The sequence below is a fragment of the Vombatus ursinus genome, unplaced genomic scaffold (genome assembly GCF_900497805.2).
Source record: "Vombatus ursinus unplaced genomic scaffold, bare-nosed wombat genome assembly UNPS02015255.1, whole genome shotgun sequence".
NCBI classification, from domain to species: Eukaryota; Metazoa; Chordata; class Mammalia; order Diprotodontia; family Vombatidae; genus Vombatus; species Vombatus ursinus.
In genome coordinates, this window is record NW_020955033.1 from 36,629,483 (window position 1) to 36,644,090 (window position 14,608).

At 37.1% G+C, this 14,608-nt stretch overlaps 1 protein-coding gene and 1 pseudogene across 1 annotated transcript in view; both read left to right on the top strand.

Moving 5' to 3' along the window:
* LOC114031690 (twisted gastrulation protein homolog 1) overlaps positions 1-14,608 on the top strand; it is a 58,315-nt gene that overhangs the window by 17,641 nt on the left and 26,066 nt on the right. The window contains exon 3 of the mRNA XM_027846846.1: positions 8,110-8,209. Coding sequence (XP_027702647.1) covers positions 8,110-8,209 — 100 coding nt within the window. The remainder of the gene's footprint in view (positions 1-8,109; positions 8,210-14,608) is intronic.
* Positions 10,065-11,750, top strand: LOC114031692 (annotated as a pseudogene).

Below are 14,608 nucleotides of genomic sequence, written 5' to 3' on the forward strand. Positions count from 1 at the left end.
GGAATAGTATGAGAGAATCTGTCAAATGCTGTCTTTATCACTCCCCTGATCAACCAGTTTAGTAACTATCAAAAAAAAGAAATAAAGTTGGCCTGTCATGACTTGTTCTTGATATTCCCTAATCATCCTTTTAATAAATATTCTAGATTCTAGGAAAAGGGTTCCTTGCCTGAGATCAATAACCTTGGTTTTTGTTTTGTTTTGATTTTGTTTTGTTTGTGGCTTTATTATTTTGATAACTGTATTTAAATATAATTGGTTCCCCTTGTAATCTTACATATTTATACACATTATTCTGAGAAGATGTCCACAGGCTTTACTAGACTATCATAAGGCTCCATGACACAAGAGAGGTTAAAAACTCCTGCTCTAGTAGAGTCATAGAAATTCTTCTTACCTCTGTCTTCCACTTGGAATTTCCTTCTCTACTTTCGATATTTCCATTTACTGATTATTCTCTCACCATAAGATTTAATCGTGTGCCCAATTCATTGATCAGTTCTTTCTCATTCATTGTTGTAACAATTCAGAGATAGAAATTTTCCCCTGAGGATTACTTTGGCTGCATTACATATTTTTAGTGTGTTTGTGTTGTCTTATCATTTTCTTTGATGAAATTATCTATGGTTTCTATGATTTTTCTCCTCTGACCCAGTATTTCTTTAGGGTTAAATTATTTAGTCTCCAATTTAATCCTTTTAAATGCTCTTCATTTAGCGTCATTTTTTTTATTACATTGTGGTCAGTAAAGGATGTGTTTAATATTTCTACTTTTCTGTGTGAGGTTTTTGTGCTCTGAAATATGGTCAGTTTTTATAAGGAGGCTTTATAATGCTGAGAAGTATGTGTATTCCTTTCTTTTCCCTTTCAATAATCACCAGAGATCTATTATAGCTAGCCTTACTAAGACTATTCAAGTCTTTAACTTCATTGGTTAGAACTTCATAGAGTTATAGCTGGCACTGATTATAGAGATCATCTAATGGCTAATAATACTAGCTTCCATTTATATATCACTTTAAGGTCTGCAAAATTCTTTACAAATATTACCTCATTTGATTCTGAAAGCAAACCTGGGAGGTAGGTGCTATTATCATATGAGGAAATTTTACATATGAGGAAATTGAGGCAGGTAGAGATTAAGTGATTTGACCAGGATATCTGAGGTTGAATTTGAACTTAGGACTTCCTGACTCCAGGTCCAACACTCTATCCACTACTCCACTTAGCTGCTTTTGTCCATTCCTCTCATTTTATAAATAAAGATACTGATATTCAGAAAAGTTAAGTTACTGCTAAGAATACACAATAAGTAGCCACACTAGGATTTGAACCCAAGGCTTCTGACTCTATAAATGCAATACTATTTCCTTTACAAAATGGTGAAGGGGAATTATAAGCCCATAGAGCCACTCTTCCTTTGATACCACAGCCAGGGTCAGAATCACAGAATTTCAAATTTGTAAAGGACCTGAAAGAATCTATCTAATCTTATCTTTCCCAGAGCATGGATCTACTCTTTAATATAATTGGCAAGTGGCAGTTCAGCCTTTGTTTGAAGACTTCCAGCAACCCACTACCTCTCGAGGCTGCCTATTTCACTAAAGGATAACTCTTAATTGTTAGCAAGTTTTTCCTGACATGTAGCCTAAATATACTTTTACCCTATGCACCTAATTCCTGCCTTTTGGAGCCAAGCAAAACAAATCTATACCCTCTTCTAAATGAGAGCCCTTCACATACTTAGCACCTGTCTATTTCTTCTGTCTTCCATACCACTCCCCCTGGTACTCTCCTCCCTCACCAAATTTTCTCTCCTCCAGGTTCTCCCCAGTTCATTCCACCAATACAACTTGCTTCTGATCCCTGAGTCCTAACCCTAATTTTGGGGACACTGTTCCCCAAATTGTCTCCACTTCTTCTGCATCATCCCTTACCCACACTCCCACCCCCAAGTTATTGAGAGGAAATGCAGAGGATTGTGTGTCTGGATTTCCTTTGAAATGTAAATAAATCTTACTCTTTTTATAGACATCTACACTCATCACCTATATGAGACTTTTCCTTCAGGTTCTACATGAGAAATGAAAAGGAGTAGGCATAAAAATGAGTTTTTTTCCCACCTTATTTTGCTTTTTGTGTCATTGTGAGTTAAACTTCTATGAAAACCCCATTGTAGAACAGTAACTTTGTGAAACACAACTTTCTTCCACAGTGGGCCAGGAAAGGAAAGAAACTTGTTTGAAAGCAAAAGATAGTGGCAATGTCTACTTCCCTACTGGACATTTCAAACCGGATGTCCATGAAGCATCTCATTTTCCTCTTTCTTTCATTTCTTCAGGGTATAAGCCTAGGAGTTGTATCACTGAATAAAAGAGAATTTACAGTTTCATGACTTTGGGTACATAGATGCAAGTTGTTTCCAGAAAGGCTAAACCAATTCATAAGTCCCGAATTCTTGAAGCCTCTCCAACAGTTGCGTTTTAATTTTTTGCCAGTCTGAACCTTAGCACTATGTTAATTTGTGTTTTTCTACTTTCAGTGATTCTAGCATTTTTTCATAAGATGTTGCCCCTTGGTTTTTTTCCCTTTATGAATTGCCTGGCCTGAGTTTCGTGGTGCACATCTGTAACCCTGCTACTGGGGAAGCCGAAGCTGGTAGCTTTCCTGAGCTTCACAGTTCTAATCTGCAGTGGCCAAAGCCGACACGGTGTTCCAATTAAATCTAGCTCCGTTGTATGGGAAGCAGATTTAGAACAGATTTAGAAAATGCACCAGGCCTAAACCTGATGAGGAAATCCAGAAAAAGTCACCGTGAGTCCTTTGTCCAACCCAGGTCACCATAGGGAGACAAGGAGGTCTGTAGACGCTGGGAACAGGGAACTGGTGTGCAAAGAGCGCTCTAGAACCCAAGGAGAGGCTGTGTACCAATGCAAGAGGAGATCTCAGACTCCGTACAGGGTTCCATCAGACCCCTACTGGACCACCATGACAAGGACAGATGCCAACTGGCACACTTGTTGCTCACTAGCCTGTTCTGGGTCACAGATCCAGGGCAGAGGGAGAAGAGGATCTGTGCATAGGGATGGCATTCTGGGTAAGGAGGCTGAGAAAGGAAGAAGTTCAGAAGCCAACAGCAGCAGTAGCAACATAGCTTAAACTCCAGACAAATAAGAGTCTCAAAACATCTAGCTCAGGCTGCAGTAACTGAGGCAGGAATCCCAGACGAAAGAGAAATCTACAATTCTGCCGCTCTGAACCAGCAGAACTTTCCAGTCAACTGATAGCGATAGAATTCAGCAGAAGTCTACTCTTACACAGACCCAAAGTCCGGTCAGAAACTTTCAGAGCTCTAATGGGAGGTGGGCTGCAATAATAAACAGACTTTGACTTGCATCAGACCACTTTTGAACACTAAAAGCTTACAAGTCTCTTGCCTGCCTCTGAGATCTTGGAATAGCACAATACTCTGTACTCTAAGAAAGCAAATACAAGACCAGCCTAGATCTTCCCTTCAGAAATATGGCAGAGCCTAGCCCTAACATCAAATCCAAAATCAGGAAATGCACAAAGGAAAAAGAACTTATGTTATAATGAAGCTATTCTGGTGGTAAAAATTCTCAATACACAAATACAAAAGAAGAGAATGACTCCAAAACAGAAGCAGTGCATCAGAGGATAACACAGCTTGGGCATGGACTCAACTAGAATTCCAGCAAGAGATGAAGCAAATGTTTGAAAAAGAATTTTAAAATATTTCTCACAAATGTAATGAGAATGCCTGAGCTATGGAAGAAAGAAATGGAAAGGGAATTATTTGTTTGGCACAAGAGGTACAAAACAATGTCCAAGAAAAAACTGCCTAAAAATTAGAATGGACCAAAGAGAAGCCAATAATTTAATGAGGCAACAAGAAATATTAAAACAAAATCAGTGTAAAGTATCTCATAGCACAAACAACTTACATGTTTTATAAACAGATCAAAAAGATAAGGAGACGCAATGGCTATCATTCTTTAATATTTGAATCAGTTCATTATATGTCTTAAATATCAGAACTTTATTAGAGAGACTTACTGCAATGATCTCTCCCCCCCTCCCCCACCTTCCACCCATGGTTTAACTGGAGATGATAGGGATAGGGACTGAATTTTTAATTGGTAGAGTTATTGTATAAGTTCCCTTCATTAGTGCAGAGTCTTAGAGTTTTCTAGAGTACTGAAAAGTTAAATGACATTACACAGTATATATCAGAGTTGAGTCTTGAAACCAGGTCTTCCTGGTCCAAGGCTTGCGCTCTAGCTCCTATATAGTTGAGCTGTCTTTTAACTAAAATATAAACATATAAATTAGAAAGTGCATATTTTTATGTCTATAAGTTAAAATATGAAAGCTTTTTTCTTGATGGCAGTGATTATTTTTGTGAACACAGAATAGAAGATTTTAAAATATTCTTTTAAACCCTGGAGTTTTCATAGAATAAAACAGTAGGGTTAAATATGCTAATATGCTGTGGCCTACATACTGAAATAGGACTGATGAAATATTTTGGCTGCAGCATGTCTATGAATACTTAAAAGTTGTGTAACTCAGGAGATTTAAGGAAGATGGTGAGGGATTAATTTAAAGCATTTGGTCATAAGAGAATTACTTCTATCAAAATGTAAGATTAACATTTTGCTTTTCAAAAATAAAACATGTCTGTATCCCTTTGTATGAAATATATATTCCTTTTAAAATGAGGAAAGCTCAGTAGAATTTTAGCTTTATATTGTTGTTCTGTTTGTCCTCTGTTCTCAAAGAGGACTATGACATCAAGGAGATGATGACATGACTTGCAACTGACTTTGATTGGAGTGAGGGAGGGCTGTTCAAGGTCACCAGCCTCACTTTCTCTTCCAGAGCCATCTGGGTCCGGTGGTGAGATATAGATCAGGATGACTGGAGATAGCCCAGGATGCCGTGGGAGACCTTGACCTTTTTTAAGCTAAGGTCTTTTCAGGTTCTCACTTTGAGTAAGGTAACACCCATTCAGTGAATAGGTCTCTTTAAGAAGTGAGTCAAGTGAGTCAAGCTCCTTTAATTAAAAAAAAAAAATCAAACCAGATGGGGAAGACTCTCAGGGTTGCTGGCCAAAAGAGAAACAGTTACTATTTTCATTCACTCTGAGCAAAGAGGGCCCAAAAAAGAACCATGAAGTGGTGTTTGGGTAGAAACCTAGTGTTATCGTGCATATCTTTGACGCAGTGACACCACTGTCAGGCCTATGCCCCAAAAAGACAAATGAGGAAATGGTTATATATGTACAAACGTTTATATCAATTCTCACCTTTGGAAAGAAATAGTTGAAAATTAAGGAGGTGCCCCTCTTTGAGGAAATGACTGAACAAATTATGGGGTATGAATGTAAGCAAATATTCCTGTGCCATAAGAAATAATGAAGAGGACAGTTTCAAGAAAAACCTGTATATACCTATATGAACTGATACAGAGTGATGTGAGTAAAGCCAGGAGAACAATTTATAATATAATAACATTGTAAAAATGAACAATTTTGAAAGATGAGCACAATGATTAACAGAATGATGAAACATGATTCCAGAGGATGTAATGAAGAAAGGTACTTTCCTTCTGACATAAAGTAGGTAATAAGACTAAATATGCAGAATGATACATGTTTTAACTTGATCAGTATGAGAACTTGTTTTGCCTGATTATACATGTTTGTTATGATTTTTTTTTCCTGTTCAGAGAGAGGTGGAAAGGAGAGAAGATGATAAGTGCTTGTTAATTAAATTTTTTTAAAATGTTATATAAATTGTTATTTTGGTTCTGTTCACTTTATAATGCATCAGTCCATATAAGTCTTCTAGGTTTCTCTGAAACAGTTTCTTTTATCATGTTTAATGTACATAGTATTCCATTATACTTATACTGTAACTTGCTCAACCATTTCCCCAATTGGTGGTCACCCCCTTATTTTCCAGTTATTTGTCACTACAGAAAGAGCTGCTGTGAATATTTTTGTACATATGAGTCCTTATCCTTTTTCATTGATCTCTTGGGCATAGGTCCAGTAGTGGTATTGCTATGTCAAAGGTAAGTATGCTACCCAACCCTTCCATTGTGCTCTTTGGAATATCTGTTCCATAGATAACAAACTTGCTTTCATTTTAAACTTTTTCTTTTCTCACTGCTTCTATCTTCTTGAACTCACTGCATATCTCCTCTCACTTGTATGTCTAAACTCCTCGAAAAGGCTATCTACAATCAGTGTGTCCACTTCTCCCCCTTGACTTTCTTCTTAATTCTCTTCAATCTGGTTTCTGATTCATTCAACTGAAATTATTCTCTTCAGAGTTACTGTTAATCTCTGAATTGTGAATTGTACATGACCTTTTCTCAGTCCTAGTCCTTCTTGACCTCTCTGCAGCTTTTGATTCTGTCAGTCACCCTCTTCTGCTTGATACTCACTTCTCTCTAGGTTTTTGTGATACTGCTCTCTCAGTTCTTCTGCCTTTCTGACCACTCCTCAGTCTCCTTTGTTGATCTTCATCCAGTTTATGCCTTCTTACTATTGATATCCCCTAAAACTCTGTTCTGAACCTTTTTACTTTCTATACTATTTCATTTGGTAATCTCATCAGCTCCCATGGATTCAGTTATCATTTGTATGATGATTCTCAGATTTATATGTCTGTCCCTAATTTCTCTCCTAACCTCCAGGCTTGCATCTCTAGCTGCCTATTTGAGCATAATGAACTCAGTGTCTGATAGACATCTTAAATTCAGCCTGTTCAAAACTAAACTCTTTGTCTTCCCCCTCAAGCTCTCCCCTCTTGTGAACTTCTCTATTAATGTCAATGGGCACTACCATCCTCCCAGTTACCCGGGCTCACAAATTAGGTATCTTCTTAAACTTCTCACTCCCTCCATATCCAATCTTTTGCCAAATCCTGTAAGTTCTAAGTTCTAAAGTCTCTCCTCTGATACTGCCACTGTCTTGCTGCACACAGCCCTCATCACCTTATGCCTAGATTATTGCAATAGCAATTGGTCTCCTTGCATCAACTCTCTCTCCTACTCTACTACACCCTGCACTCAGTTATCAGATTGTTCTTCTTAAAGTTTAGATCTGACCATATCACCTCTTACCCCACTATTCCCTTTTCACCTCCAGGATCAAATCATCTATTTGGTGTTTAAAGTATTACCTGACTGTTCTTTTACTAGCTGTCCTCCATCCTGGGAATTTTGTCCCACCGCACCCTCTACCTCTTGGTCTCCCTGGTTTCCTTCAAGTCCCACTCCAAATTCCTTCTTCTACAAAAAAATCTTTCCCTGTCTCTCTTTGTGCTAGTTCCTTCTCTCTATTGATTATCTCTAATTTATCATGTATATCTTGTTTGTACATAGTTGTTTGCATATAGTCTCACCCATTAGCCTGTAAGCTCCTTGGGTACAGGGAATGTGTTTTGCCTTTCTTTATATTCCCAGTGTTTTAGCACACTGCTTGGCACATAGTATGTGAGTGGTGCTTAATAAATACTTGTTGACTTACTGTTTAGTAAGTTTTGGGGCATATTTCCAAACTACTTTCCAGATTCACTGTCCACTTCACAGCTCCACCAAGGATGTACCTGTTTCCCTTCAGCTTCTCCAACATATGTCATTTTCCTTGTTTGTCAGCTTTACCTATCTAATGGGTATAAGGTAGAACTAGACAAATTACTGGTTTTTGGAAATTGAGGTTTCTGTTTTGGTTTTGTGCCATTTTTATTTTGGAATGGGTAAGATAATGAAATCCTGTTTCTCGTAGTAGAAATATAACATGGAAAAAATTTCGTCTTAAGAGTCTTTTTTCCATATGCAAATATCTTAGTCTCCTCTTAAGTGAACTTGATGTTAAGGAAAGAGAATTTTTTAAACTAACATATAGTCATTACATTCTCTATATACCTAATGAAATTAAATGAAATAACACTTTATTTCCCTTTTTAAAGAATATCAAAGAAGATTTATTTAATTCACTTAAAAGGTAACTGTTCAAGATACAGTAATTTATGTCTTAAACATTCAAAAACTCTAACTTCTGTGTTCTGTTACTAGGAGCTTTGTCAGTGTCGACCTGGTGAAGGAAATTGTTCATGTTGTAAAGAGTGTATGCTTTGCCTGGGCACTCTTTGGGATGAATGCTGCGATTGTGTTGGTAAGTTGACATTTGGTTGTCTTATTAATATTGTCTGTATCACAATATTTTGGCTTGAAAGACAATTATAGGGTTGTTTAGTTCATATTCTTTGCTTTATAGGTAAAACTAAAAGGCTTCCTGAGTTGAGAGTGTATAATTTCACTCAATAACCTTTTCCAGTATTCAGTAATACATAAAAGTCATTCCATAAAACTTAACTCAAAACTTTCATGCTGTAATTTTTTTTTACTTTATTTGTCATAGAGATAGATAACAGATGAACTTTGGAAGATGTAATTGTTTAAATCACCAAGCATTTATTTTGAATCCTTCTCACTTCCCTTTTAAAAAAAAAAAACCAAAACCCCTCCAACAAATAAGCATGGTCAAGCAAAACAAATGCAGAGGAAAAAACAAGATTTGTTGTTGTTGTTTGTTTGTTTGTTTTCAAAAGGGATAGGTAGAAGGATTGCCAGAAAGAAAAACAAAAGAAAGAAATGAAGAAGAACATGCTGAGTGTTAGTGGCATAATGATTATTTATAGCATACCTTGTAGTGGTGGAAAGCAAAGAATATACTGATTCGTCCTCCTTAATCCTGTATATTTGGGGCCATATAAGGCAAGGAATAGTCAACTTTGGAGAAGGTGGCAAGAAATGAAGTACCTTCGGGTGAAAGTTAGGTTTCTGGGAGAGCCAGAAGATAGGCCTGTGAAAGGCAGAAATCTAGGGTGACCATTTGTTAACAATAAAGTCATTATTCAAGAGTGGAAGGAAGGGGTAAGCAGAAGGGACATAGGGACTAGAGAAGGAGGGCTGAGTTGAATAAGAATAAGAATAAATACTAGGAGAAAAAGATTTCCCTTAGGTAGACTATAATTCTTAATTATGAAGGATAGAAAAGTAGGAGGTAGAAATTTGTCAACTGTAGGGTAGGAAAGAGTGCCAAGTATGGAGAAGACCTTTTCTTATCTTCCAGGTGGAGTCCCATAAATTGTATGTGGGGGTTAGGGGGAAAGGGAGGGGAGGCAGGGAATAATTTAATCTCTCTAGGGTATAGTTTTCTCATCAGTAAACTGAGGGTGTTGGATTAGAGTAACTTTAGAAAGACTAAATTTCCATACCAAAATATTATCAACCTAAGTTTATTATCTTCCCCAGAGCTTAGCCCATTGCACATAATAAGTACTTAATATATTATATTGTTGGTGGAATTATGAACTGATCCAACCATTCTGAAGAGCAGTTTAGAACTATGCCCAAAGGGCTGTAAAACTGCATACCCTTTGACCCAGCAATAGCACTGTTAGGTCTGTATCCCAAAGACATCTAAAAAAAAAGGGAAAGGGGGCAGGTAGGTGGTGCAGTGAATAGAGCTCTGACTTTGGAGTCAGGAGGACCTGAGTTCAAATCCAGCTTCAGACACTTAACACTTACTAGCTGTGTGACCATGGGCAAGTCGCTTAACCCCAATTGCCTCACAAAAAAAAAAAAAAGGAAAAGGGTCTAATGTACAAAAAATATTTATAGTAGCTCTTTTTGTGGTGGCTGAAAATTGGAAATTGAAGGGATGCCCATAAATTTGGGAATGGCTAAACAAGCTGTGGTATGTGTTTGTAATGAAATATTATTGTATTATAAGAAATGACAAGCAGGATTGTTTCAGAAAAACCTGGAAAGACTTACATGAACTCATGCATAGTGAAGTGAACAGAACCAAGAGAACTTTAACACAGCAGCAGCAATATTATTCATTGAAGAACTGTGAATGACTTAGCTATTCTTAGCAATACAATGATCCAAGAAAATCCCAAAGGACTAATGATGAAGCATACTATCTACCTCCATTATTGATGCTGTAGGACACAGAGAACATGATTACAGGCACCTCTTAGGCAGACTGTGCTGTTCTGATTGTTGCTGCTGGTGTCGGTGAATTTGAAACTGGTATCTCTAAAATGGGCAGTCCTGTAAATATACCCTTCTGGCCTACAAACTAGATGTGAAACAACTGATTGTTGGTGTCAACAAAATGGAACCCCCTCCTACAGCCAGAAGAAATATGAGAAAATTGTTAAGGAAGTCAGTACATATAATAAAAAACTGGCTACAACCCTGACAGTAGCTTTTGTGCCAATTTCAGGTTGGAATGTTGACAACATGCTGGAGCCAAGCTTTAATATGCCTTGGTTGAAGGGATAGAAAGTCACTTAGAAGGATGGCAATTCTGATGGAACTACATTACGTGAAGCTTTAGGTTGCAGCCTGCCACCAACTCATCACCTGACAAGCCCTTGCATCTACCCTTCCAAGATGTGTACAAGATTGTTGATATTGATACTGTAAATTTTGGCCAAATGGAGACTAATGTCCTAAAACCAGACATTGTGGTCACCTTTGCCCCAGTCAGTATTACAACTGAAGTTAAAGTCTGTTGAAATGCACCATGAAACTTTGAATGAGGTTCTGCCTGGGGATAATGTTGGTTTCAGTGTCAGAAAAGTGTCTGTCAAAGATATCCACTGTGGTAATGTGTCTGCTAATAGTAAGAATGCCACCCATGGAAGCAGCTGGCTTCACTGCCCAGGTCATTATCCTGAACCATCCAGTCCAAATCAGTGCTTCCTATGCACCTATTCTGTTTTTTGCTGTTTTTTTGTTTTTGTTTTTGTTTTTAGGCAATTGGGGTTAAGTGATTTGCCCAGGGTCACACATCTAGTAAGTGTCAAGTGTTTGGTCTGAGGCCAGATTTGAACTCAGGTCCTCCTGACTTCAGGGCTGGTGCTCTATCCACTGTGCCGCCTAGCTGCCCCCCTATGCACCTGTACTAGATTGTCACACTGCTCACATTTCTTGCAAATTTGCTGGACTGAACAAGATTAATTGTTGTTCTGGTAAGAAGCTGGAAGATGGCCCTAAGCTCCTGAAATCCAATGATGCTGCCATGGTTGGCATGATTCCAGGCAAGCCCATGTGTGTGGAGAGCTTCTCTGATTATCCTTCTCAGGGTCATTTTGCTGTTGGTGATATGAGGCAGACCATTGCAGTTGGTGTCATCAAGGCAGTTGACAGGAACGCTACTGGAGCTTGCAGGATCACAAAATCTGCTCAGAAGGCTAAATGAATATTCAGTACAACACCTGCCACCCCAGTCTTAATCAGTGGTGGAAGATTGGTCTCTGAAATGTTTTCTCAATCGACCATTTAAGTTTAATAGTAAAAGACTAGTTAATGATTACAATGCATCATAAAGCTTCAAGAGGAAAGGAATGTTTTTGTAGACCTTTTGTTTCGTGGCAGTTTCAAGTTATTAGTTTTTAAAATCAGTAATTTTAAATGGAAGCAACTTGACCAAAAATTTGTCACAGAATTTTGAGACCATTAAGAAAGTTTAATATGGAGGAGGAAAAAAGATCAGCCCAGATTCCAGAGGAGCATTGATGAGGAATGTTGCCCACTTCCTGATAGAGAAGTGATAAGCTAATATACAGAATGAGAGACACATTTTTAGCCATGGTTAACACGGTCATTTATTTTGCTTGACCATACTTATTTGTTGGAGGAGTGTTTTGGTTTTTTTTTCTTTTTCTTTTTTTTTTTTGGTGAGGCTATTGGGGTTAATTGATTTGCCCAGAGTCACACAGCTAGTGAGTGTTATGTTGGGGTGTTTTTTTAAGGGAAGTGAAAAGGATTAAAAATAAATGCTCCATAATTGAAACAGTAAGATTTAATTTTAAAAGATTCTGGAAACCATATTTTTTTTAAAAATCTTGACAAGCTGGGGTATATTGAAAGTAGGAACACAGGGATGGCAAGTCCATATTTTATCTCTTGATCTAACTACATGACTAGTCTATAACCTTTTCTGGTCATACATCTCTCTAATGATAGCTTTTGTATCACTTTTTGCATATAATTTGTAATTGGTAACACTTTGGCCTATTTATGCCACCATGTATCTCTCCATTATCTTCTGGTTGATGGCATCTTGAAGATCATGAAATTCCATGATACATAGCCATGTACCAGTTGCCACTGATATAGTGGTTTATTTCTTTTAATTCTCAAAACAACCCTGAAAGGTAAGGGCTATTATTATCATCCCCATTTTATAGATGAGAGAACTGTGCCTGAGGGATTAAGTTACTTGCTGAGGGTCACAGAGAATGTCTAAGATAGGCTGTAAACCTAGGGCTTTTTGACTCCAATTCTAGTTCTGCCGCTCTAACTCCACACAGCTGCACTGCAGAAGTGATGACACAAAGATGAGGTCTAGTGGAAGAGCACATTAAGAGTGCTGCATCATTTTCCAAATGCAATAAAAAAAGATCTCTTTTTCCACACTCTTCACTGTTGCCTATGCAAGATATAGCTACGAATGAACTAATTCAATGAGCTTTTCACTAATTTTATTTTATTATTTGGTCAATATGCATTCCTCACTGACCTGGTTTTTCCTGTGTGGATTGCTAAAGCAATTTATTTTGAGTCACCACAGGTTTTATTAAGAACCCTTTTTAACAGATGAGAAAACTGAGGTACAAAGAGAATAAGTAACATGCCTAGGGTCACATAGCTAGCAGTGGTAGGGCTACTTGAACCCATGTCTTGTGATTAAATCTAGCTCTACTTACTGCAATCACCTTTTTTTTAAAAATTATATTATGTTATGGAAATGCTTGTTTTATTCCATAAATTAAAAATAAAATAAATTTTAAAAAATAACATCTAGCATTTATACGGTGCTTAAAGGTTTGTAATGCGCTTAACAAATATCTCATTTTATCTTCACAATAACCCTGGCAGGGAGGTGCAATTATTAGCCCAATTTTACAGATAAGAAAACTGAGACAGAGAACGTTTAAATGATTTGCCCAGGATCACACAGACCAGATTTGAACTCAGGTCTTCCTGACTCCAAGTCCAGCACTCTATTAATTATAACACTTAGTTGCCTCTATTACACTTTTATACTATTATTTATCCTGACAATCCTACTTATCTGATAGTAGAAGCACATCAGAAGACACAAATGAGAAGTACAGTGGGGGCAGAAGTATCTTGCAGGAGAGGCAGGTACAAGGACACCAACTAGGAGTGTCCAATGACTACTTGACAATGAGAGGAGCCAGGAAAAAAAATAAAAACCGTAATGAGTAGACAAAAATACTAAAAAATCATAGAAGTCTGTAATGTATTTGCTACAAATACATAATTCAACATTTTGTATACTTAAATAGTATTGTAATAGATGTTAGTAATGACCTCAAATCATCAAGAACAAGCTGAACGAGACTGATTAAGCTTTGTTTAAAGAAACAAGGAAATGTATACTACATTTCTACACTTTTAAAAGATTTATTGTGCATAACAAACCTAATCCTCTTTATACAAGTCATCCCTTCAATATTTAAAGACAGAAATCCTGAATTCTTTGAGTGTTCAGTTCTCCAAGCCGTATGACCCCAGTTCTTTGATCCACTGATGCTTAGATGGTATGGCTTTAAGTTCCCTTGCCATCCCTGTGTTCCTACTTTCAGTATACCCCAGCTTGTCAAGATTTTTAAAAAAATATGGTTTCCAGAATCTTTTAAAATTAAATCTGTTTCAATTATGAAGCATTTATTTTTAATCCTTTTCACTTCCCTTAAAAAACACCCCAACATAACACTCACTAGCTGTGTGACTCTGGGCAAATCAATTAACCCCAATAGCCTCACCAAAAAAAAAAAGAAAAAGAAAAAAAAACAGCACAACTTAAACACAGATCCATCTAGAAGTTTTGGAAGAAATGAAGCAAGTTTAAAAAAAAAACTGAAAAAAAACCCTGAAAATTATCTTAAAAACCAAAAGACAGCATTAGAGGAAAAAATTGGAGGGGGAGGGATGAGAGCAAGTAAAGAGGTTGAAAGAGAATTTAACAGTTTGGAACAAAAAGGTACAAAACCTCACCCAAGAGGGGAAATCCTTCAAAATTAGAATAAAAAATAGAAGATGATAATGACTCCATTGAGATAGGAAATATTATAATATAGTTGAAGCATTAAAAAAGAAAAGAAAAATGCAAAATATGTCAACAACAGCAAAATTTTAACCTAGAAAGTAGATAGAAGAAAATTTAAGAATCATTAATTGAACTGAAAACCATGATTGCCCCCACAAAAAAAGAAGCTTTGAATTTCAAGAAATCATCCCCCCAAAAAAACAGCCCTGCTCTGATCTTTTAGATGTAGAGAACAAAGTAGAAGTAGAATCCATAGGTCATTTTCTGAAAAAACCCCAAATTAAAACTCCCAAGAATATTTGTTAAGTCATTTTTCAGTCATGTCCAACTCTTTGTGACCTCATTTGGTGTTTCTTGGCAAAAATACTGGAGTGGTTTGACATTTCCTTCTCAAGTCTGTTTTACAGATGAGGA